The 25,946-nt window shown below is 46.2% G+C and overlaps 1 protein-coding gene and 1 long non-coding RNA gene across 3 annotated transcripts in view; one reads left to right on the top strand and one right to left on the bottom strand.

Annotated features, from left to right (window-relative positions):
* LOC112914765 (uncharacterized) overlaps positions 1-6,794 on the bottom strand; it is an 11,578-nt gene extending 4,784 nt beyond the window's left edge. Inside the window, exons 1-2 of the long non-coding RNA XR_003233932.2 lie at positions 6,704-6,794; positions 5,954-6,165 (exon numbers count right to left, since the gene is read on the bottom strand). This is a non-coding gene — a long non-coding RNA (uncharacterized lncRNA). The remainder of the gene's footprint in view (positions 1-5,953; positions 6,166-6,703) is intronic.
* NSUN4 (NOP2/Sun RNA methyltransferase 4) lies at positions 6,004-25,946 on the top strand. Of its 2 annotated transcripts, none has more exons than XM_025991905.2 (6): positions 6,004-6,195; positions 10,372-10,715; positions 15,905-16,059; positions 19,995-20,155; positions 22,921-23,045; positions 23,636-25,946. In XM_025991905.2, exons 1-6 carry the CDS (start codon positions 6,103-6,105, stop codon positions 23,910-23,912), a joined length of 1,155 nt encoding a protein of 384 aa, XP_025847690.1. In that variant the 5' UTR covers positions 6,004-6,102; the 3' UTR covers positions 23,913-25,946. The 2 variants fall into 2 exon arrangements, with proteins under 2 accessions (XP_025847690.1, XP_025847691.1); XM_025991906.2 differs by lacking the exon at positions 6,004-6,195 and adding an exon at positions 6,406-7,194.

The following is a 25,946-nucleotide window of genomic DNA, read 5'->3' as shown; positions in this document are numbered from 1 at the left end:
TAAAGAATAGAAATCTGTGAAATAGAAAAGAAAACCAACAAACCAAAAAAAATTTTTTTAAGTTATTTATTTATTTTTTAATTTTATTTATTTATGACAGTCACACACAGAGAGAGAGAGAGAGAGAGAGGCAGAGACACAGGCAGAGGGAGAAGCAGGCTCCATGTTGGGAGCCCGACGTGGGACTCGATCCCGGGTCTCCAGGATCGCGCCCTGGGCCAAAGGCAGGCGCTAAACCTCTGCGCCACCCAGGGATCCCCAAGTTATTTATTTTTTTAAGTTATTTATTTATTCATGAGAGACACACAGAGAGAGGCAGAGACATAGGCAGAGGGAGAAGCAGGCTCCATGCAAGGAGCCCAATGTGGGACTCAATCCCTGATCCCAGGATCAGGCCCTGAGCCAAAGGCAGATGCTCAACTGCTGAGCCACCCAGGCGTCCCCCCAAAATTGTTTCTTTGTAAGGTTCAATAAAATGAACCTCTAGTTAGGCTGATAAAAGTACCCAAGAGAGAAGATACAATTTACCAATATCAGTGATGAGAGAGGGGACATTTCTATAGATCCTACAAATCAGGGGTCAGCAGCCTTTTTCTATAAAGATTCAGATAGTAGGGCAGCCTGGGTGGCTGAATCTGGCCTGTGCTATAGTTTGATGCCCCTTGCTACAGACACTAAAAGGAAGAAATCTCCAACTTACATGAAGTGAACACATTATTTAAAAGTCTCAAATTGCTTTAAAAAAAAAAAAAGGAGGGGGGATCCCTGGGTGGCTCAGCGGTTTTGCACCTGCCTTCGGCCCAGGGTGTTATCCTGGAGACCCGGGATCGAGTCCCACATCGGGCTCCCTGCATGGAGCCTGCTTCTCCCTCTGCCTGTATCTCTCTCTCTCTCTGTATCTCTCATGAATAAATAAATAAAATCTTTAAAAAATAAAAGTTTCAAATTGTTAAAACTGCTATAAGAAGAATTAAAAAATTCAAATAGCCCTGTATCAGTTTCTCAAATTTTAGCAGTCTTGACATTTGGGGCTAGATAATTCTTTGTGTGGGGGATAGGGTTTTCAGCAGTATCCCTGGCTTCTATCTACTATATGCCAGAAGCACCATCTGATTATAATAATCCTAAATATCTCCAGATGCTACCAAATGTCCCCTGGGAAGGGGTATCACCTCTGGTTGAAATTCACTGCCCTACATCAATGAAAGAAATTGACTTCATAATTAAAAAACCTTCCCTTCCTTCTCACCCTGTATTCCCCATCCCTGCAAAACAAAACAAAAATAAAAAACACCCAAACACCCAACTCCAGGCCCAGATGGCTTCACTGCTGAATTCTATTAATAATTTAAGGAAGTGGGGAACCTGGCTGACTCAGAAGGGCATGTGACTCTTGATCTTGGAGTCATTTATTTATAAATAAATAAAACAAAAAAGTAATAATTGAAGGAAGAAATAATACCAATTCTATAAAAATTCTTCAAAAAATAGAAATGATGGGAGACTTCCCAAACTCATGTTATGAATCCAGTATCACCCTGATATCAAAATCAAAGATGTTACAGAAGGAGAAAATTTCAGGACAATATCCTCCATCAACAGAGATATAAGAATTTAACAACATATAAAAAGAGTAATACATCATGAACTGGTATGTTTTTTCTTTGTTTTTTTTTTTTTTTTTAACAGGAATTCAAAGTTGGGGAATGCCTGGATGGCTCAGTGGTTGAGCATCTGCCTTTGGCTCAGGGTTTGATCCAGTGGTTCTGGGATCAAGTCCCATATTGGGCTCCTTGCATGGAGCCTGCTTCTCCTCCCTCTGCCTGTGTCTCTGCCTCTCTCTCTGTGTCTCATGAATAAATAAATAAAATCTTAAAAAAAAAAAATCTTACCTAGGAAAGAAGGCAACTTTCTCAATCTTGTATAGGACATCTGTTGTAAAAACTATGGTTAACATCATATATAATGATGAAATACTGAATGCTTTCCCCTGAAGAATGGGAACAAGGCACTCTACTACTACCACCTGTATTGAACAGTGTACTGTAAATCATAAATAGTAAAATAATGCAAAGAAAAAAATGAATTCAGATTGTAAAGAAGTAAAAGTGTCTTTATAGAAGACATGGCATTATGTATAGAAAAGGTGAAGATATTTCCAAAAAAGTTACCAAAACATAATTTTTTAAAAGATTTTATTTATTTATTAATTAGAGACACACACAGAAAGAGGCAGAGACACAGGCAGAGGGAGAAGCAGGCTCCACAGGGAGCCTGACTCAGGAATCGATCCCTGGTCTCCAGGATCGCGTGCTGGGCCAAAGGTGGCGCTAAACCACCAAGCCACCTGGCCTGCCCCCAAAACCTAATTTAACTTAGCAAAGTGTCAGGACAGAAGATCAATAGAAATCAAATATATATATATATTTTTTGAAATCAAATATATTTTAAAAGCATTTTTTTGAAAAATGAACAATATAAGCCTGTCACTTCAAGAAAAACAATTGATAGTACTAGTTGCCAGAGATAAAAATTAAGCTTTCAAGCAAAATTAGGATTTGGAGGGATGCCTGGATGGCTCAGTGGTTTGACACCTGCCTTTGGCCCAGGGCGCTATCCTGGAGACCCCGGATCGAGTCCCATGTCAGGCTCCTTGCACGGAGCCTACTTCTCCCTCTGCCTCTCTCTCTAAATATATATAGATCTCTCATGAATTAAAAAAAAAAAAAAAAAAAAAGCCAGACATTAATTTGCCAGATATTTGTAAAATAATGCATTATAATAAATTTCTTTTAGAAAACTATAACTTTTTCATAAAGATACCTATATTAACATGCAATGGGTTTATTACTGTTATTTATTACTGTTATTTTTAATGAATAAACATTAAAATTTTTTGTTCTAATTTCTAATCTGGCAGATATTGGTAAATAAAAACCTAATAATTCTTAATTTTTAAGAGTCTAAAGGGGTCCCAAGACCAAAAAGTTTGAGAATCATTGATCTAATCCAACCCTTTCTCCCTTGATCCCTTATTTTATAGTTGGGTAAACTGAGGCTTGGAGTTGTAAGGGGTCCTTTGCAGGGAGATGGTGGTTGTGGTCTTCACACTCCATATTTGGTATAAACCTTTGAGAACAGGTATACTGGGATACCTCCTATTTAGTGTATTCAATCTCTGTTCACTGGATCCTTATCTGGATTTAAGTGTCATGAGCCATTTATTTATTTACTTATTCATTTCTCTCCTTTTGGTGCAAAAAAGTGTTTTTTACAATAGCATGAGGACAGGACCTGTGGTCAGAAAAGGCTGCCATGAGCTTTTTTTTTTTTTTTAAAGGCTTTTCTCTATGTACATACCTTCCTCCATCTTACAACTGCTAGGTCCCTGTAACAAACTCATCTTTCACTCAGTCACTCAGTCATTCAATAAACCTTTAATGAGAGCCAACTATGTACCACATACAGTTCTAGGTGCTGATAATTCAACAATGAATTAAAGAAAATCCTTGATTTTTAAAATCTTACATTCTAGTGAGGGCAAAACCGGTAAGAAGAATTGTTCAGAACTTGTAAATGGGCAGAAGAGAATTACTGGGTGCTCCTTTACATAGTGCCAGGATATACCTTGGATCAACTTTATATTGACTAGGGTACTGCACAACTTTGTAGGTGTTAGGTTAATTTGTAGAAAACCAATGGCGGGCAGCCCGGGTGGCTCAGCGGTTTAGCGCTGCCTGCAGCCCAGGGAGTGATCCTGGAGACCCAGGACTGAGTCCCATGTCGGGCTCCCCGCATGGAGCCTACTTCTCCCTCTGCCTGTGTCTCTGCCCTTCGTCTCTGCCCTTCTCCCTCTTTCTCATGAATAAATAAATAAAATATTAAAAAAAAAAAAAGGAAAGAAAACCAATGGCAATGCAAGTGATTCCTAGCCATAGTGATGCAACAGAATTTTGATCAGTAGAGATGGGATTGATTTCCATCTGGTAGAAGCAATAATCCCAAACATTACAGTTTATTACTTAATAAGATATCAACATTTTTGCAACTATTAACAAATTCATTTCAGCATTCCTTTGGCTGATAACCTAAATCTCTGAAACTCAAGTTCTCATTTGAACAAGCCTTACCATCTAACTGGTTCCCTCATTACTTAGGCTAATGATGGAGGAGCAGTTTCTTATGATGAAGAAAATCTTTGGCATTTTTTATCTTTGTATAAGGATTATGTTTCCAACCTTTTGAAAATTATAATTTAGCAGACTGTATGAAAAAATACATGTTATAAGAATAAAAGCAGGTTAGGAGGGCAGCTATTAACTGGTGGTGTAGGATATACTAGTTTAGATAGATAGGGCCAATCAGCAAGTCCTGTTAATTCTCCCTTTATTTTAAGCGGAATCAATCCTTTTCTCTACCTTTACTGGCACCACTGTAATCCAGAATCATCTTCTCTCATCTGATCTCCCTGCTGTAAGCCTACTTACTATAATTATCAACTGTCAGATGATTTTTTTTTTTTTTTAGTGATAAACACAAGATTCTATTTATGATATTTAAAGTTTTGGTAACTATTCCTGTAAATGAGGAAATAAAGGTATATGTTTTTCACCGGGACTTTACAACCCACATCAAGAAGAATACAATTTGAGCAGAGGCTAAAAATTCCCTCATTCACATGCAGCTTTGGGAGTTCACAATCCATAAAGTACTGGAAAAGCTCAAAGTGCTACAAGGGTTCCTCACTACTTCTAATTTTCTATGGTAGTGAAGAGATTGTTGTCTTAAAATTCACACCTGCTTCATCACTCCTGTAACTCCAATAAAAATGTACCCAATTTCCTGCCTCCTGAAACTGACAGGACTCTGATGGAGTTTGAAATAGTGGCTGATATCTTTTGAATACTTCAGCTTTACTGACCGCTCACATCTGTACTGCTGACTCTCTGCCTAGAGATGAGGTCCCCAGGGCCCCATCTTTGGGCTCTATTAACTCGCTGGAGCAGCTCACAGATCTCAGGAAACCTTTACTCACTAGATCGCTCGTTTATTATTAAAGGATATAACTCAGGGCAGCTCAGGTGGCTCCGCGGTTTCGCGCCGCCTTCGGCCCAGGGCCTGATCCTGGAGACCCGGGATGGAGTTCCACATCGGGCTCCCTGCATGGAGCCTGCCTCTCCCTCTGCCTGTGTCTCTGCCTCTTTCTGTGTGTCTCTCATGATTAAATAAAATCTTAAAAAAAAAAAAAAAAAAAAAAGGATATAACTCAGAAACAGTCAGATGGAGGGATGCATAGTGCAAAGTATAGGGAAGGGACACGGAGCTCCCACGCTCTCTCCCAACACCTAGTACACGTGTATGCACCAACCAGTAAGCTTCCGGATGATTTTTTTTTAAGATTTTATTTATTTATTCATTAGAGACAGAGAGAGAGAGGGGCAGAGACACAGGCAGAGGGAGCAGGAGCCTGACGCGGGACTCGATCCCGAGACCCCGGGGTCACACCCTGGGCCGAAGGCAGGCGCTAAACCGCTGAGCCACCCAGGGATCCCCATTTTTAAAAGCCCCTATCTGATCATATCCTTTCTACTGGCCCCGTACGGTGGAGTCAAGTTTTGTGGCGACTACCGCTTACACACTTCGAGGGCCTTCTTTAAAACAATCATTAAGCCCAGGGCCAAAGGAGCGCCGCAAGTGACAGGTTCTCAAACCTCAAGCTTCGTGGGCTTCACTCTAAAGCCGCCTCTGCCCACAAGTCTGGCCTCGACTTCTCTGCCTGGAGGCCCCCCGGCCCCCGCCCCGCTGCTTCAGGGCTCACCCGCCGGTCCCAGGCCTCGCTCCTCCCCCAACCGGTGGGCTGGGGCTTTAACCGAGTCTCTCCCAAAGCCCAGACCTCCCGGCAGGGGCCCCATTCCGAGCACCCAAGGAAGACCCCTGGCGGGCGGGCTGGCACCTGGCTGGTCAGGGTGGGCCGGACCCGGGGCTCCAGGGGCCGCCGGACTCCCCGCCTCTCTGCGCCCGGAGCGGCGCCGCCGCGTCTCCGGAACCTGCGCGTCCGCCCTCGCGGTTCCGGCCGGAATTCCTCCGCGCTGCACGCGGGCGATGGCCGCGCTGGTCGGGAGGCGAGCTCGGGACGTGCTGAAGCGCGCGCACTTCGCGACCGTCCTGCGGAGACACCGGCACAAGAAGAAATGGGTAACGTCGGGCCGCCGCCCCCCGCAAAGCTGCCCCGGCGCCTCCACGGCCCGGCCCCCGGGACGCCCCCGCCCTCCCCCGCCCGCAGGGGCGTCGCGAGGCCCCCCCCCGCCCCTTTCCTGTCTGTTCCGTCTTCGCCTCCGTCCGCCCCTTTATTTCGTCACAAGGCTGGGGCTGTCGCTGCTGTTACGTCAGCGCCCTCCCGACTCCGCCCCTCTAAGTTACGTCATCACCCGCCCTCATTCTTTCAGTTATGTCACCGCCTCTTGCTCCCCGCCTCCGGGCGACCTTCCCCTTGGCCCCCACTATCCCTCCCTGCGCCCCTCCCTCCCTTCCTTTCCTACCCCGGCCCTCCCCCCTCCCTCCCTCCCTCCATGACCTCTCCTCCGCCTTTCCTCCTAGAACTTTCAGCCCGGCCGACCTCCCCCCTCGAAAAATGTTTTAGCGACAACCCCTTCCTCCCTGGGTCTCCACCGCCCCCCGGGAAAGGATTCAACCCCATCCTCACCCTCGGGGTGCCTCTGGCGCCCAGGAAGGGTTACAGCGATCACCCTGCGCACCCTCCCGGCCTCTCCCCGAACCCAGGCGAAGCGTGCAGCGACTCCTCCCACCCGCTCGACTCCCCCCACTTCTCCGGGGACCCTTTCTGCGGCCTCCCCTGTGGGCCCGGCCTTTCCCCGCTGACCGCCTCGCCCTCCTCGAGACCCAGACGGCTTCCCTCCCCGCCGCCGCCCCCGTCCCCGCCGCCCCAGCCCGCGCTGCGCCCCGTGAGATGTTCTTTAGAACCCTGTTCTCCAGTCCTTGCCAGGCCTTGCTGCCGCGAGCCCATCCTCTTGCGTTCGCCTCCTTCGAGCCCTTGTTTTGACCGGTTCGGCCTTCTGGGGCCCCCCCCTGTTCGTCCGCAGAGCCCTTACTGCAGCTGGATCAGTCCCCCGAGAACACCGCGTCCCTGCCCCCGAGGCCCTTGTGTTGACCAGCCGAGTTACCTCTGTTACTGTGGTGGGTACCCTTCGGCCCCGGTAACCAGCCCGGTGACTTCCCCTCCTCTTCCTCATCGGCCCTTGGGAACCAGCCCGGTGACTTCCCCTGTCCTCCCTCATGTGCCTTTGGAAACCGGCCCCATGATTTCACCTTCTGTCACCTCTGGGTCCCAAGGGACTTGCCCCATTGTTTCACCTACTGTTGCTCATAGGCCCCTGGCATCTGGCCTGGTTATTTCACCTCCTCTTGCTCACCGGCCCATGGAGATCAGATCTGTGGTTTCTCCACCCCTTTCTCACAGGGTTTTGGAAACTGGGCCGGTCTTCTCACCTGTGCTCTGCACCTGGTCCTCAGGCAAAAGTTATAATGACCCTCTTCTCTCCCCAGCATGTTCCCCACCCTCTGGCAGCTTTTGCCAAGGTTGCCTTAAGCCTCCAGACTCTTGTGAACCTAAACCACAGCTTGACTTGCCCCTTGGGAAAAATTGCTGTGGCCCCCCACTTTCTTCTCAGGCAGGCACATCCTGCCCTCCCAGCTCGTCTCAGGAGGGCTCCTTTCACCATTCCCATTTTTCTCAAGAGGCCCACATCCCTCACATCCCTGCGCCTGCTGGCCCTTGCTGTGCCATCCGCCTGCCTGTTAGGGCTACTGGCTCTCCTTGCGCACCCCCATCCCAGGCTCCCGTGAAGCCTTGCTTTGAGTCTGTCTTCACCTGGGAGACTGGTGGGAGCTCTTGCCTCTTTGTGGAGCCAGGCACCACACTCTCTTGTTCCCCCTGTCCCCCGGAACCTCCTCTTCCCCTGTCCTCTCAGTGTCCCTATCCTGTCTTCTCCTTCCCTTCCCCCCTCGGCAACCAGTTCATATCTCCACCCCAGTCACCCCCCCACAGAAGCTATAATGAACCACCTCTCCCTACCCCAGCTTGCCCACAAGTGAAGTCCCCCAAATGCCCAGAGTTAAAACCACCGTGTCCTCCCCACAGATGTCGCTCCCTGATCATTCCTCTCCAGCACAGTCCTTTTGACCAGCCCAGGCCTCCTAAGGCCTGTGCCTCTCCTCCACCTCCCTCCCACCCTTCTGGTCCTTCTTGTATGGTGACATCCATTACCACTTGCTCAAATTCCTGCCCCAAAGAACTTCCCCAAAGAACTGCCTTACCTACTGTGATCCCTAGGACCCTCAAACCTGTCATCCCCACTTGTCTTCCCCTTCGCCTTCCTTTTTGTTCTGTCCCACCCAATACTTACGTTCAGAGCAGCCCCTGTGGGCTCCCCATAGGACCCCCATGCAATACCCATGTATATTCTGTGGTTCCCTCAACTTCTGATCCCTGCCCACTCCTTGGCCCCCCTCAGTGTCATAAGCTGCCCATAGTGTCCCCCTGTGGCATTTATAGCACTCCCAAGTGCCGACCCCAACCTCGTCGCCTGCCTGTGCCACCTCCCTGTTCCACCCACATCTATTCTTTTATCCCTTTGCGGACACCCTTTGATCCTCAGTGTTTACCCATTGCCCCCCAACCCCGGTGCCACCCTGATACTATGCCCTGTGGCTTCCATGTCTACTCTGTGGCCCCTCGAGGCCCCCGCAAAGAGTGCCCTCAGATCCCCTATAGCTGTCCTTTGTCTTCATCCAAGACTTCTAGCTGTAGCTCTAATCTCAGCCGTAGTTCAACTGTTATTATTAGTGAATGCCAGAGTAGTGACAGCCACAGCAAGAATGAGAATACCCACCACCCCAGAAGAAGTCGAAGTCAAAGCAAGAGTTTCCATCCTCAAAGAACTCAGAGCCAGAACAGGAGTCCTGGTCGAAAGAGAAGTAGGAGCCAGAGCAATAGTCCCCACCAAAGTGTGAATCAGGATAAGAGTGAGAATCTTCAGGGTAGCGGAAATCAGGGCCAGGGTGAGAGTTCACAGTGTAGCAAAAGTCAGAGCCAAAGTAAGAGTCCTCGCCATGGCAGACGGCAGGGCAAGAGCAAGAGTCCCCACCACAGCAGGAGCCGGAGCAAGAGTCCCCGCCCTGGCAAAGGTCAAGGCCAGAGCCAGAGTCCCCATCACAGCAGAAGTCATGGTCGTCACAGCAGAAGTCATGGTCGGAGCAAGAGTCCCCGCCATAACAAGAAATGAGGGCCAGAGGACCAAACCCAAAGTGCAGGCTGGAGCAAAATTAATACTATTAGGACTGCTAGCCCGAGCGAGTGTCCCAGCTGTGGCAACCTGGACCGACCTAGGGACCCCACAGCCGACGTCTTCATTTTCCTTTTAATCTGTGTTTCTGCTCTGCAAGCCTGATTCCAGTCCTGCTCTGCTACCCCTGCAGAAGTCCCCATTTTTTGTTTATACCATGAGGTATCTGTGAGTTCTCCTTATCCCACCTTCCTGGGGTCTAGGAACTCTCCCCAAATGACCCTCAGCCCTGTGATTCTAAGCCTTATGGTGTCCGGCATCGCATGACCTTAGGTAAGTTACTGTATATCCCCACCAAATGTGGAAGGTGGGTATCTTTTGTATCTCACTGAGCTGTTCTGGTGCTCACAGAAGCTAGGAGACAAAATGCTTTAGAAGATGAAAGGACTGTTGAGAAAGAAAGCGTCTTTTGTTTTTCAGGCTGAAGCTTCCCCCAGGGCCTTCGTAGTTTCTTCCAACCTTCTGTAGACTTTCCTCAGAGTCCTATCCTGAGCTCCCAGTTCTCTTAAGTTCTTCTTCCTCCCGGGCCTCAAGGATCACCCCCTTTCTGGGTGACCCACACATGCTGTTGTGAGAGCCACAGCTTTTTTCCTCACAACTCGGAGCCCTCATGGAACTGATTTAGAAAGGCAGGCACCTAGTACTTTTCTCTTTCATACTTCTTTTCTGGCTGGCAGAGGCAGGATGCAAAGGCAGGAGTGGGCACTAGCTGGTTCCATGTTTACTGCAGGGCTCTGAGGTATTGGTGAGGTCAGGTGGTAGGGGAGAGGCAAGACTTGGGGGGATCTCTGGGTGGCTCAGTGGTTTAGCACCTGCCTTTGGCCTGGTGCATAATCCTGGAGTCTTGGGAGCGAGTCCCACATCAGGTTCCCTGCATGGAGCCTGCTTCTCCCTCTGCCTGTGTCTCTGCCTGTGCCTCTGCCTCTCTCTCTCATGAATAAATAAATAAAATCTTAAAAAAAAAAAAAAAAGACTTGGAAGATTATTAAGCCCATTCTTTTCCTTTCAGGCTGCCACAGAGCCCAAATTTCCTGCCACCCAACTGGCTCTGCAGAATTTTGACATGACCTACAGTGTGCAATTTGGTGATCTTTGGCCATCCATCCGGGTCAGTCTCCTTTCAGAGCAGAAGTATGGTGCGCTGGTTAATAACTTTGCTGCCTGGGATCATGTGAGTGGGGAGCTGGAGCAGCTAAATGCCAGGGACTTTGTGAGTGAAGCCATCTCCCACGGGGAACCAGAGCCAGAGAGTGGCCAAACTACAACTCCACCTCAAGCTTCTGGGGCCTACAGCCCAAACCTTCGATGCTTCACTTTTGCCAGAGGGGATGTCAGTCGGTTCCCTCCTGCCAGGTAGGATCTGGAGCCATGGCTGGGGTTGTCCTGGGTGTCTTCTGGAAGTAGACGGAAAAAATATTTATTGAGTGCTTATATATGCTAGGTGTTTTTCTAAGTGTTGTGTGTGCATTATCTCCTTTGTTCTGTCAACAGCCTTCTGAGGTAGGTAATATTATTGTTACTCTTTTACATTTGAGGAGACAGGTGCAGAGAAGTTAAGGTACATTCTTGCTTTAGGTCCCTGAGATACCAAGTGGTACAGCTAGTGTTTAGACCCAGGCATTTTGACTCCAGAACCTGCCCTTTGAACCTGTTCTGCTCTGATGCCCCCTATGGAAGACTGCGTCTCTGACTTGAGCACTTATTATACCCTCTACAGTTAAAATGTGTATTATTTACACCTGCTTTCTCATTTTGCCCTCATAGCCACCCATCCAGATGAGTAGGACAAATAAACTCACAGTAGCAAAGAATGAGTGAGACTTACCTGGGACACATAGTACCAGAGGGGTTGTTGGTGAGGGGACTTCTAGTCTTCTCAGCCAGTGCTCAGGTATATATGAAGTTGAAGCCCTCACGGAACTTACAGTCTAGTGAGAAACTATTTATATATAGTGAGAAACTATTCTATTAAGGAACTATAATTGTGATAAGTGCTACAAAGGAAAAGTACAAGATACTATGAAGTTTTATAATTAGGAGATCTAACCCAGTCTTTTCTGAGGAAATGAAATTTAAGTGAAGACCTGAAAATGAATAAGAATTAAAGCTTGGAAAATGAATAGGAATTAAATGGGGATGGGGATGGGGGTGAGAGGCTACAGAAGGTGGCAGAGCCAGATTTTGAAAGGTCTTCTAGGTCATATGGGATTTTGGACTTTTTCTCTAAAAGGAAGAGGGAGCCATGAAAAGTTTTAAGGAAGGGAGTGACATGACCAGCTTTGAATTTTCAAAATTCAGGCTGCTGTGTGGAAAGCAGATTGGAGAGAGGCAAGACTATATATAGTTCTAGCTACTGGTTTGAAGGAAGGCTGCATGCTTAGGAAAACTAGGAGGCAAAGCTGGAGAGTATGTGGAGGGGCCACATTTGGGAATCTTGAATGCCAGGAACTTACAGGTTTGGGAGAAGGGATTTTCCTGATGGCCCAGGGTTGCTTATAAATGGCTTTACTTGCCAAGGTTGGATGGCTTCAGACCATGCACCCTTTAGCCATATTGTTGTAAACTGCCAAGATGTGTTCTAGAGAACTACTGGGAAGGGTTACGGGGTAGGGGAAAGGCAATAACGCACAGTGGTTATAAGCATGGCCTTCGGAGTCAAGAAAACCTAGATTTGGATTTTGCCTTCATGACTTATTGGACACATAGCTTTGGATAACTGACTCTCGGTTTCCTTATCTGGAAACTCATCTGGAACATAATGGCACTGATACTATTATCAGCTTGTGTGTCAACTACTGTACAAGCGCTTGGCTTCTATTAATTTATTTTTTTAATATTAATTTCTTTAATCTTCAAAATAATCCTGTCTGGTAGCCACCCTTATTACAGATGAGGATGCTGATGCACAGAGAAGTCAAGTAATTTGCCGAAGGCACACAACTGTTGAGAAGTTTGGCTGGATTTGAGATCCAGACAGTTTCTCTCTGGAATCTGGGTTCTCCTGCCTCACAGGGTTATGGTGAGGTCTAAATGAAGTGATGGGGCAGCCCTGGTGGCCCAGTGGTTTAGCACTGCCTTTGGTCCAGAGAGTGATCCTGGAGACCCTAGATTGAGTCCCACATCAGGCTCCCTGCAGGGAGCCTGCTCCTCCCTCTGTCTGTGTCTCTACCTCTCTCTCTCTCTCTCTGTCTTTCATGAATAAATAAATAAAATCTTAAAAAATAAATAAATGAAGTGATGTATCTGAGACACTAGTACAGCACCTCCAATATAGAGTTCACAGTCTCTCTTACTGGCGGTGTTCTCATCAAAGTTATGCTTCAGGAAGATCATGTTAGTAAATGCGGGTGAGAGGGAGATAGATTGGGGCAGGGCTGGAGACCAGTTCGGAGGCACTGATTTTAGGCAGAACAGTGGACACAGCACCATGTGGTTTCCTAAGTTGCCTGAGGTGCTTGGCTTCTATGCAGAGAGGTTTGAGTTTCCTTCTTGTCTTGATAGGTTCCCTATAAATCGGGAATCCTAATCTCTCAGGAGGTCAAGGATATATTTAGGGAGTCCAGGAATCTCCTGAAATTGTCTGAAAAATTGTCCCTTTTTTAAAAAAAAATATTTTTATTTATTCACGAGAGACACACACAGAGAGAGAGAGAGAGAGAGAGAGAGAGAGAGAGAGAGAGAGGCAGAGACACAGGCAGAGGGAGAAGCAGGCTCCATGCAGGGAGCCTGACGTGGGACTCGATCCCGGGACTCCAGAATCACGTCCTAGGCCGAAGGCAGGCGCTAAACCGCTGAGCCACCCAGGGATCCCCCCCCCTTTTTTTTTTGAAAGAAGGACTATAGCTTTCAGCAGATTCTGTCTGTGACCCAAAAAAAGGTTGAACGATGCTTCCAAAAGGAAGGAACTGATGAGAATGGGTTTCCTAGACCCGTGCTGGTGTGATAGGAATTCTGTGCTTTTCTCAGACTTCTTGTCATTCTCCTCTGTGAGGCATTAGGCACACAGTTTCAGGGATAATCCTAGTGTGATTCGACTTTGAAAATATCCCACCATAGTCTGAGCCTATTTGTGAAGGTGTCACCACCTCAAGCCTGGGGACTGTAGCTCTTGTAGCAGACCCTCCAGGGTACTATGTGTCCTGTCTTGTCACATTTTTCTCCTAGAGCCTTCCCATCAGAGCAGCAAGGATCAGGCTTCTGTCTCCTTGAGTCTGTCCACAGTGGCTGAGCTGTGTCTCGGGGGCAGGGAATGGCTTATGACAACTGGCCTGGGAGTGAAGAGTCCTTCTGTGCCCATTAGGTTGTTGTCCATCATCCCCCTCTCTCTATTCACATGGCTCCTGTCTTCCTGCCTTGGACTCATCACAGCCTTCTCACTGGTGTTGATTTCTAATTTGTTCTTTCTGGTCCACCCAGCTTTCTAAAATTCTATTTAGGTGATCATGTTACTTTCTTCACAAACTTGGGTAGCTGCCTGCAGGTTACAGTCTTAAACAAACTTGGGTAGCTGCCTGCAGGTTACAGTCTTAAACCCTAGCATAGGGTTTAAGACTTTTTAGAATCTAGCCTCTATGTGCTTTTCAACCTCAGTCTCATCCATTTTGTATTTCTATGACACAAGATTTCTCATTGTTTCTGAAAGGAGCTATGAGTTTGCCTGCTTCCATGCTTTTGCTTTGTTCTTTTTTCTTCTCTTGGGGTGCTCCCGTTTCTTCCTCCCTTCCTCCCTTCTTCCCTTCTTCCCTTCCTTTACCTAATGAGGGCCTATTTCTTCAGCAGGCCTGACTCAGGTAACCGTGAGAGGCACAACAGATGGCATTCTTCTCTAAGGCAACAAAGCGTTTTGTATCTTAATATGTACTCCAGTAACACCAAGTTCCTCCAGTATGCCAGGTGGTGTTTCGGGTGCTGGGGTTATTACAGTGAATGAACAAAGTCTCTGCCTTCATTCTAAAGGGGGAGGAGGAGAAGGAAAGTATACATACACACACACACACACGTGTACATATAAAGTGAACGATAAGTGCTTTTGTAATTTTTTAATTAAGTAATTAATTAATTTTTTGAACAATAAGTGCTTTAAAGAAAAATAATGTAACATAGAGAGCTAGGAGGTGATGGAAGGAAGGGGTGCTAATTTTCAGATAAAGTAGTCAGGGAATGCCAGTATCTCTCTGGTGAGATAACTTTTATGGAGAGAACTTTGAGGAGAGACTGAAAGAAGTGAGGAATCAATTCAGGGCTATTTGGAGGAGGAGTTTTATTTTTTTAATTTTTATTTTTTAAAAGATTTTATTTATTCATGAGAGACACACAGAGAGAGTCAGAGACATAGGCAGAGGGAGAAGCAGGCTCCATAAAGGGAGCCCAATGTGGGACTCCAGCCCAGGACTCCAGGATCATGCCCTGGGGCAAAGGCAGAAGCTGTACCACTAAGCCACCCAGGTGTCCCAGGGAAGGAGTTTTATAGCCAGAAAGTAGAGCAGCTACAAAAGCCTCAGACTGGAACGTGCCTGGCTTAATTAAGGAAGGGCAATTAAGAAATGGATTGGTTGGCTGGATAAGAGTGAATTAATCTGTGAGCTGTTTTGTTTTCCTTAAAGATTTTAAGTGATCTGTGCACCCAACATGGGGCTCAAAGTCACAATCTCAGGGCACCTGGGTGGCTCAGTCAGTTGGGCCTCTGGCTCTTGGTTTCGGCTTGGATCATGATCTCGGGGTCCTGGGACTGCGTGCCGCATCTGGCCCTGCACTCAGTGCAGAGTCTGCTTGTCGCTTTCCATCCCCCTCTGCTTCTCCCTTTCTTTCCATTTTTTTTTAAAGATTTTATTTATTTATTTATGAGAGACACAGAGAGAGAGAGACAGAGACACAGGCAGAGGGAGAAGCAGGCTCCATGCAGGGAGCCCGACGTGGGACTCGATCCCGGGTCTCCAGGATCACGCCCTGGGCTGAAGGCAGAGCTAAACTGCTGAGCCACCCAGGCTGCCCCTCCCTCTCTTTCCTAATGCCTGCACTGTCTCTCTCTTTCTTTTTCTTTTTTTGTCTCTCTCTTTCTAATAAATATATAAAATCCTTAACAAAACAGCAATACCCCCCCCCCCACAACCCTGATATCAAAAGTTGTATGCTCCACTGACTAAGCCAGCCAGGCACCCCTCGATCTGTGTGTTTTTTTTTTTTAAGATTTATTTATTTATTTGTGATATATATATATGGGGGGGGGGGCAGAGACACAGGAAGAGGGAGCAGCAGGCTCCATTCTGGGAGCCCGACATGGGACTCGATCTGGGGACTCCAGGATCGTGCCCTGGGCCAAAGGCAGGCGCTAAACCACTGAGCCATCCAGGGATCCCTCGATCTGTGTTTTAAATGGGTTACTCTGGCTGCTGTATGAGTGAATGAGTGAGTGAGTGGTTCTGAGAAATGAGTTTTTGCTGAGTAGAACTCAATAGTCCCTGAGAGCATGAGCTTAGTGGCCTTGACTTCCAGTGGGTCTCCTGACTTGGAATTTGACTTCAAGGTGGTCTCTTCTCTTCTAGGCTTGGCAGCCTGGGTGTCATGGACTACTACCTGATGGATGCTGCTTCCTTGCTGCCTGTCCTAGCCCTTGGTCTGCAGCCTGGTGACACTGTGCTTGACTTATGTGCAGCCCCTGGGGGGAAGACACTAGCACTGCTTCAGACTGGCTGTTGCCGTAAGTCAGAGGGTTGGTGTCTTGGGCAGGGAGGGCCCCCTACCTCAGTCAGGGACTTGCCAAGTAGGATGGGCTCTCTGGTCCCAAGGTCAGAGGCGGGGTATAGTGCCTGCTTGCTAAGGTGGTGGATTTTTGTTTGCAGTTTTCTCCTCTCTTCCTCTGTCAATTGGCCAAGAAAGATTGCTGAGCAGAGCAAGGTCTTTGAAGGCAGATTAAACCAGGGCCCTGGGATCCCTGGGTGGCGCAGCGGTTTGGTGCCTGCCTTTGGCCCAGGGCGCGATCCTGGAGACCGGGGATTGAATCCCACGTCAGGCTCCCGGTGCATGGAGCCTGCTTCTCCCTCTGCCTGTGTCTCTGCCTCTCTCTCTATCTCTCTGTGGCTATCATAAATAAATAAAAATTAAAAAAAAAATTAAAAAAAAAAATAAACCAGGGCCCTGATCAATCTACACATGACACTTTCACTCCTCTATCCCTGTTTACTTTTGTCTCTAAGATTAAGTTCATTTCCTTAGTCTGCCAACTAAAGCAATAAGATCTGGCTGCAGCCACCCTTTAAAGCTTTGTTAATCTTCCCCAGACTTTGTGTGCTTCAGCCACATTCTGCTACTCTGTGTTGTTTGAATAAGCCTCCATCTTTTGCTCATGTTCCATTTTCTCCCTAGAATACCGGCCACCTTATCTATCCCAGCTGGCCTGTCTGAAGCCTTCAGCCTTCAAGCCTCAGCTCAAGGGTGCCACCTCCTGGAAGTCTTCCCTTATGACTTTTGCTAGCCGGTTGCAAAGTGATGCCTCAGTCTCCTACACTCCCATGCCATGGGCGTCACTCTTGCAACTGTTAGCACATTAGCCTGTGTCAGAGCTTTATGGTGTATGCATCTTCTCCTGCTCTAAGCATGAATTCCTTAGGGACAGGCACGAGTCTTGTTCATCTCAGTAGTGCAGCCACCAGCCAGGGCCATGTGCGCCATGATGTTCACTTCAGCTATCTACTTGCTGACATCCTGCCTTAAAATAGGCACCTTTCGTTCCACAGGGACCTGAGAAGTATCCAGAGGGGGGCTATGGGTTTTCCACTCACCTTGGAACTCAGCCAGGCTTCTCTTGCCTTATGCCTTAGACTTTTTGATGGGCTGAGCCCCTTGTCTTCCAGTTCTCGTCAGCCAATTACTTGCACAGTTTGAGTTAGCTTCCAGCCTCACGGTAGGCCCTGTGGGTGATTGCATGGTACCATGTTTGTCTTCCCTTCTGGTAGTGCAGAGGCAGAGGAGAAAAAGTGTTAGTATGGTTTAAGGAGTCCAGTGTAGGAGCCCAGCCTCTGTGCTGGGCTGATCTGACCCAGTGCTGTGGGAATCCATCAGAAAGAGGATGAGTGAGGTAGGGTTACCTAGAAGAGGAGGATCTGGACTCTAAGAGGTGGAAGAAGGGCCAATGAGAAGTAATTGAGAGTTGCTCTTGTAAGGTGTATTAAATTACCAGCACCTTGCCCCCATGCCAGCTCCTCACCCAAGAGAGTCCTCGTATTTTATGGAGGGGGAAATTGACTCTGAAGAGATTTAAGAATTTAACTTTTACCTGAGTTGGAGATAGAGCCAGAACCAGAACCCAGCTTTTCTGTTCTCCATTCACATCTTTTTACAAATTCCTCCTGAGCAGAGAATCCAATTTTTACTTCTTTGAGTTTCCTCAAAAATTGGGACTCTAGGTCTGTGTGGAAACACTAAACTGGTGCATGGTGGATTGCTCCCATCGGATAAGGTGTGCCCTCTAGTTCTTCACCATTGTTCTGCCTCTCCCTTTCACTTCTTGACTCTGAGACCAGGTATCAATCACCATTTATCATCAAACTTGCAGTAAGGTTTTTCTTATGGTAGAGTCAAGAGCAAGGCAAGCTTTTTTTTTTTTTTTTTTAAGATTTTATTGATTTATTTGAGAGACAGCATGAGCACATGAGCAGGGGGGGAAGGGCAGAGGGAGAGAGAGCAGCAGATTGCCTACTGAGCAGGGAATCTGACATGGAACTCAATCCCAGGACCCTAGGATCTCGACCTGAATTGAAGGTAGATGCTTAACCAGCCCGAGGTGCCCCAAAGTGAGCAATTTCTTGAATTTGTGTCTGTCACAAAAAGGAAAGTAGAAGATAGATGGATTAGGTTTGGTCATATTCAATAGAAAATCAATGAACTGGCTTAAAGAAGAAAAGTTTATTTCTCTCTTACATAAGAGAGCTAGGATATAGCTGGTATGGAGTCTCCACAATCATCAGGAACTTGCGCGCCCTTCCTTCCTTCCTTCCTTCCTTCCTTCCTTCCTTCCTTCCTTCCTTCCTTCCTTTCTTCCTTCCTTTTTTTAAGATTTTATTTATTTATTCATGAGAGACACACAGAGAGAGAGAAAGGCAGAGACATAGGCAGAGGGAGAAGCAGGCTCCCTGCAGGGAGCCTGATGTGGGACTCGATCCTGGGACTCCAGGATCATGCCCTGGGCTGACTGCAGACGCTCAACTTCTGAGCTACCCAGGTGTCCTGTGCTCCTTCTTTCTTTTTACAGCCTATTCGGTTTCTGGCATCCATCCTCAGGATTGCCTCATGGTCCAAGGTGGCTGCTAGAACTTAAGTTATCACATTAGATTCAAGGCAGGAAGAAAAGATTGGGTAAAGGGGGCACATCTAATTGTATTACCTTCTTTTAAACATCTTCCCACAGGTCCCACACAATAATTGTGCCTACAATTCATTGACCAAAATTTAGTCATACTTAGTTATAAAAGGAGGGAAAAAAGAGGCATGTTGTTCCCCTTTCTCTTAAATAAAATTAGAGTTCTATTACTAAGGAATGAGAGAAAAATAAATTTTGATTAAATAATGTGTAGAGGGGATCCCTGGATGGCTCAGCAGTTTAGTGCCTGCCTTTGACCCTAGGCATGGCCCTGGAGTCTCAGGATCAAGTCCCACGTCAGGCTCCCGCATGGAGCCTGCTTCTCCCTCTGCCTGTGTCTCTGCCTCTCTCTCTCTCTCTCTCTCTCATGAATAAAAAAATTAAATTAAATTTAAAAAATTTTTAAAAAATGTGTAGAATCTGCCAAAGCTGGAGAGAGACACATGTTTCAAAAAAGTAGGAGAAAGCGTATTTATTTAGAAATATTCATATTTGGTCTGTTTTATTTATTTATTTACATATCCATTCTGGCCTGGGGTTGCCCTTGCAACCCCTGTTCTAGAGTACCTAGTACTGTGCCATGTACATAACAAACATTTCTTCTCCACTTGCCTCTCCTCCTGGGATTTGCATTGATTGGCTCTGCCTGAGAATTGTTTTGGCTCTTTATTAGCACCATTGCTGGTGGGATGTTTTGTTTGGCTATGACCTGAAGTTTCTTTATTCTCACAGGCATAAAATGTCCATACTACCCACAGCCATCTATAGATTCAGTGCAATTCCTGCCAAGGTTCCAATGACATTTTTTTTCTCAGAATTAGAAAAAAAAAATGCTAAATTTTTTTTCTTTAAAGATTTTATTTATTTATTCATGAGATACACAGAGAGAGAGAGAGAGAGAGAGAGAGAGAGAGATAGAGGCAGAGACACAGGCAGAGGGAGAAGCAGGCTACACGCAGGGAGCCTGATGTGGGACTTGATCCCGGGACCCCAGGATCACACCCTGGGCTGAAGGCGGTGCTAAACTGCTGAGCCACCAGGGCTGCTCACAATGTTAAAATTTCTATTCCTGGGGATCCCTGAATGGCTCAGCGGTTTGGCGCCTGCCTTTGGCCCAGGGCGCAATCCTGGAGTCCCAGGATTGAGTCCCGCGTCAGGCTCCTAGCACGGAGCCTGCTTCTCCCTCTGCCTGTGTCTCTGCCTCTCTCCTCTCTCTCTCTCTATGTCTATCATGAATAAATAAATAAAATCTTAAAAAAAAATTTCTATTCCTACAGGCAATCTCGCTGCCAATGATCTGTCCACTTCTCGAACAGGCAGACTACAGAGGGTCCTTCGCAGCTATGTGCCTCAAGATATCAGGGATAGAAATCGGGTTCGAGTCACCTCATGGGATGGCAGGAAGTGGGGAGAACTGGAGGGAGACACCTATGACCGGGTAAGTGATTCCTGATATCCAGCTAGCCAAATCTGGCCTTCCCATCCCAGCACCAGGCCCTGAGAAGGTGGGATCCAGACCTCCATGTTTGAGGACGTACGGCCATTTCTGGACCTGGCCCGTGCTCTGTGGGTGATTGGGAGAACAGAGTCTGCACATCTGCACAATCATTGGTGTTATCTTCATTAAAGACAGTTAGCAGGAAAGAGTTTGAACCTGAGTGGGAAAGGAGTTATTAGACTTATTTTATTTCTCAACTTCTTTGGTTGGTGAGAAGCCCTCATTAAAATAAGTATGAATAACCTAATTTATTTTTGAATATTAATACAGCACATGGTGTAAAATTCAGAAGGTGCTTCCCTTTTACTTCTGTCTCTCAGCTATCTTTCCTCTCCCCACAGATGATCATTGTTTGTTTTCATCTGTATCCTTTAAGAATTATTCTTTGTGGATATACAAATACAAATGTGCATGTGTGTTGTTGGGTTTTGTTTATTTTAGAGAAAATGTATGCGCACATGCGTGTGTGTGAGCAGAGCATGGGGCAGAGATAGAGTCTCAAGCAGGCTCCACACTCAGTACAAGCTTGATGTAGGGCTCGATCTCATGACCCTGAGATCATGACCTGAGCTGAAATCGAGAGTCCAATGCCCAAATCATTGAGCCCACATAGGTGTTCCAGTATGTGTGTATTTTTGAATAAAGGAATGGTGATGTATTATTCTCACTATTTGAACTTTGTAGTTTCTTCATTTAATAATATACCCTGAGGTTCAGTCCTTTTTACTTTTATGCTTTTTAAGTATCATTGCTGGATAACAATTTATATGGATGTAAGATTTTGACAGAGGGTACTAAATCACTCTCTGTGCGGGTTACATTGGTTTTGTTTCTACTGGTAATGTGTAAGAGTACTGTGTTCTCATATCCTGCCACTGCTAGTATTATTAAACTTTTTGGGTTTTGCCAAACTGATAGCATCTAATTTACATTCTCTTATTATGAATGATGTTGAAAGTCATTTCCTATTTTTAAGTTATTTGTATTTTCTTTTAACTGGCATATTCTAAAAGTATTTATTAAAACATATGCTTCTAAAAATATAAAAAATATATAGCTATTGTCTCTCTTGTCATCTGACTCGTTGATCTGACCTGTTCAGTTTTCACTGTTCTGCCTCAACCACTCTAAGGCTTATAGAATCTTGGATAGGCTTAAGAGGCCTGTTTTTTGCCTGTGTAGGGATCCCGTATTCAGCTTTTTTGACATGGAGGCAGCAGAACAGAGTGGATAGAGCATGACCGCTCCTGTCCCCTAACCTGTTTCTGTACCCCAGGGTTGCCACTTACTGACTTCTGACAAGTTGCTTCATCTTGCTGAAATTTCAGCTTCTTCATTTGTAAAGTAGGAAATATTGCTACATAGGATTATCCAGATAATTCCTTGAGAGTATTTTAGGAAATACCTGACTATGAAGATTAGACACATAGCCATCATCGTAGTACCTGGCCATGAATATTAGGCACATAGCCATCATCATGGTACCTGGCCTATGAAGATTAGGCACATAGCCATCATTGTAGTACCTGGCCATGAAGATTAGGCACATAGGATAGTACCTGGCCATGTACCTGGCCATGAAAATTAGACACATAGCCATCATCATTACTCAGCTTGTGCTTGCATGCTTTCATTATCATTATTAATTTACTTGGAGCTTCTGCTTAACTAAAATTCATAGATCTCTTCCACAGATGATTTTTTTTGAAACATAAATATAGGGCAGCCCTGGTGGCTCAGCGGTTTAGCGCCGCCTTTGGCCCAGGGTGTGATCCTGGAGACCCGGGTTGGAGACCCATGTTGGGCTCCCTGCATGGAGCCTGCTTCTCCCTCTACCTGTGTCTCTGCCTTTCCCTCTCTCTCTGTGTGTGTTTGCCATGAATAAATAAATAAAATCTTAAAAAAAAAAAAGAAACATAAATATAGGACTTTTGTTGTTGTTGTTTTAAGGCTTTTATTTATTCACAGGAGACACAGAAAGAGGTAGCGCCTGGGCTGAAGGCGGCACTAAACTGCTGCGCCACCGGGGCTGCCCTTTTTTGTTGTTTTAATTTTTGTTTTTCTTTCTTGTGCCTAGCACAGAATATATAGGCTCTTAGTGGAGATGCATGAGTGATTTTATATTTCTCACTTTAAAATTTTTCCATATTGGATATGATGTTTCAGCATAAAATAATTTTGAATCCTGATCCTGTTATTCAGTATATTAGCTACCTTCTGGGCATTGTATCATCTGTAAATTGGATGTTTCATTCAAGTAGCTAAAGACGGAGCCAAAGACAGAACCCTAAAGGATGAAAGACTTTACTAGGAGCACTTGGTTGGCTCAGTTGATAGAGCATGCAACTCTTGATCTCAGCATTATAGGTTCGAGCCCCTTGTTGGGTGTAGTGATTACTTAAAAATAAAAATCTTTAAAAAAAAAGACTTCTTTCTAGGTCAATATTAGTTATTTAATTATAGTTATTTGGGCATTGGCTTTGGTTTTTTGACCAGCCACAAGTATACCTAAATATACTGTGTTACCACTCATTATTTCACAGTTATCTGTGAAATAACCAGGTTAAAATGAGAAGCTTTGTTAGGTTCTCTGCATCTGAAGGATGGGCAGAGGGAGCACTGCGTGAAACCTCTTGGGGCAAGGGTATAAGGAAGACAGCCTGTAAGGAGCTCTGATACTGTATACCCTTCAACACTTCTGGCAGGTGCTGGTGGATGTGCCCTGTACCACAGACCGCCATTCCCTTCGTGAGGAGGAGAACAACATCTTTCAGCGGTCGAGGAAGAAGGAACGGCAGATGTTGCCTATGCTTCAGGTGCAGCTGCTCGCGTGAGTAACAGATTTACAAAAACTCAGGCCCCGGTGCCACAGGGCTCCAGGGGGCCGGTCACCTGGGGGATTGGAAGCTCTTGCCACAACCATCAGTCACAGAAGGGTCTTCTGGCTGAGGAACAACCTGGAGGAGACAGACGTGATAGGAGGGTCCTCTGGAGCGTGAAAGCCCTACGTGGTAGGACACACAGAGCAGGGTGGGCCGCACAGATTTATTACATTACCTTACCTCCTTGCTTGTCCCAGTTCTAGTGAGTAGCAAAAGTTTGAGAGCTTGAAAAAAGTTACTGAAGTCAAGGCTCTGTAGGGCTGGTAAGGACTCGATGCACAGCTAACGTCAGATTTTGGACCATAACCAGAGTCAGAGTTCAGGGGATTGCTTCCGGAGGAGGGCCTGTGGAGTAGGGCCGGGTTGTTCCCTGCTTTGAGAATGACTTTTTCAGGGGCATCTTTGTGGAAGGGGCTTCAGAGGCTAACACAGCTGCCCATCCCACAGTAGACTCCACTCACCATGCTTCCAGCTCCTTCCATTGTCCTCCTGCTTCTGGGAACTCAGTAGTCACTTGTTTTTCTCTTTCTGGTTTCAGGGCTGGACTCCTCGCCACCAAACCAGGAGGCCACGTTGTCTATTCCACTTGTTCACTGTCACACTTACAGAACGAGTATGTGGTGCAAGGCACCATAGACTTCCTGGCCAATCAGTACAGCATCAAGGTTCAGGTGGAAAACCTGACTCACTTCCGAAAGCTTTTCATGGACACATTTTCTTTCTTCCCATCCTGCCAGGTTGGGGAGCTGGTAATTCCAAACCTCTTGGCCAATTTTGGGCCCATGTACTTTTGCAAAATGTGTAGGCTGACCTAGCATCACCCTATTCCTGAAGTCCTAGTGTGGGGAGGTGAAGGGTATACTCCCATGGCGGCACCAGAAACTGAGACCAGTGGCAAAGCTGCACCCTGGGTCCTATCTCCATCCTGTTTGTCTTTCTAGAGACAGTTTCCATCATTAGAAAATAGGAGTTTTTCCATCCTGCTGTCCAGTTGTGGAGCATCAGCAGGTTTCTAACTCACTTATTATACCCTCTCCCCCCATTTCTAGGCCTGTGCTAAAGGTTCCTACCCCATTAGGGGCTCAGGAGGAGGAGCCAGTGACGAGGCCTACGCTTTAAGCTGTAAACTTGGGAAGAAGCATTTAGCCAATAAAACTGTTGAAGCTCCACACACTGGGGCTGTAGTTGGGGCCTCACATTGGTCCAAGTACTGTTAGTTCCATTTGTACCAGCTGCTGTTACTGTGCTCTAGCTCCTAGGGCCCCGAAGCCCAGGAACTCAGCCTGGTTACAGACCTCTGGTTACAGAGCACCTCTCACACTTGGAGTTCTGTGTGATCAGTCCTCAGCAACCAACGTGCCCAAGCGAGCCTCCGTAGTTTCTTCAGGTGGCCCATGATCTAATTTAAGCAACAAGCAACTAAAAATGTTAAGCCAATCATGATAATCTGCTTACTTGCATGGAAAAAGCTCTCCTGAGCTGCATCATTGCAGCCACCTCCTGCTGTCCTCAGCACTGCTGCCCTGTGTGGCTGAGAAAGCTGCTGCCACCACAGGGCTATGATCCTCTTCTGTGTGTTTCTGTCATTCTTCATTCATCCAGCAAGTATTCCTTGAGCTCCGGTGGGACAGGTAGCCAGGGAGCTGTTGGAGGTGTAGTAGCAGCTGGGAGATGAGACTCATCTGTTTTTATGGCAGCTCTCCTCCTTTTGCTGAGCACCTAGGCATCTCCTGATGCCTTTTTCTGTTATATTATGCTTTTTTTGTTTTGTTTTTCTTGTTCCTGATCTGTGGCTGAGCTCCAGTTGTTTGGCCCACGACCAAATCCCTGAGAGCTATTCCCCAGTATCACAGGGGCTCACCTTCCAGAGGATGTGAAGTTTGGGGCAATATATCATTGCTGTGTGCTCATTATGTTGTTTTTGTAACTTGAACATAAAAAGGTAATCCCTTAATGGCAGGGATATTAAAAATTGCTCGTGGTCACTTGCAAAATACTGCTTTTTTTAATTAAAAATTTTTTTTTCTGAAAAACTGATCCTTGTGCAGAAAAGGGAGTATAATTCTAGAACATTTGTGTTCTTGGTTCTCCCCACTTTTTTTATCCCTCCTCTTCCTCTTTCTGTCACTCATTTTGCTCTTTATACCTTTCCTGCCAATTCTTGTTTTGGTATTAGAGGTGTCAGCTGAGAAGGATTTTGGATAAGGTTAAGCCTTCTCTTTTCTTGGGATTTGCATTATAACTGAGGGCCGTAGAAGATCTTTCATACTCAAAATCAAGTGAAACTAGGAAGAGGGAGCTCCAGGGAGTAGAACTTTAATTAGCTTCTGTGTGTGATATGTGGTGCCTGCCTGCTGTTTGCTCTTAGTATTGGCTGAGACTGGGAGGCCTCAGGTGCCTGGGTTTCTGCCCTTGGGCTCCTGGGTATCCAGCCTGGTGCTAACTGAATGCTAAGCAATGCTAATTCAGGAAAAGATTGGGTCTCCTGCCCCTGGGGTCCCAGTCTAACCTGGACAGACTGACCCAGCTTGGAAAAGCAAAGAATTACTTTGGAAAGAAGTTTGAATATCTCCTGTAATTGAACATTTACTTACCCTACAGCCCAGTTATTCCAATATTAGGGGTAAATCCAAGAGAAACTCCTCCATATACACTGGAAGATTTGTACAAGAATGTTCATAGCAATTCCAAAAGGAATTGCAAATGCCCATGAGCAGTGGAGTGGGCAAATAAACTGGAATATTCACATGATGGAATATTATATGGCTGTCGAATGAAGCACAGTGTTACATAATGATATGGATGAATCTTTATAATTAAATATTAAATAAAAAAGTTCAATTCCAAAA

Source organism: Vulpes vulpes, chromosome 10 (assembly GCF_048418805.1).
Source record: "Vulpes vulpes isolate BD-2025 chromosome 10, VulVul3, whole genome shotgun sequence".
Lineage (NCBI taxonomy): Eukaryota > Metazoa > Chordata > Mammalia > Carnivora > Canidae > Vulpes > Vulpes vulpes.
This window is presented reverse-complemented; position numbering and strand designations above follow the sequence as displayed.

Excerpts from the sequence above, each read along its gene's own strand:
- NSUN4 (XM_025991905.2), top strand. The coding sequence starts at position 6,103 with ATGGCCGCGCTGGTCGGGAGGCGAGCTCGGGACGTGCTGAAGCGCGCG. Across the intron at positions 16,060-19,994 it reads GCTTCAGACTGGCTGTTGCC|GCAATCTCGCTGCCAATGAT; the intron begins GTAAGTCAGAGG and ends CTATTCCTACAG. Across the intron at positions 20,156-22,920 it reads AGGGAGACACCTATGACCGG|GTGCTGGTGGATGTGCCCTG; the intron begins GTAAGTGATTCC and ends CACTTCTGGCAG.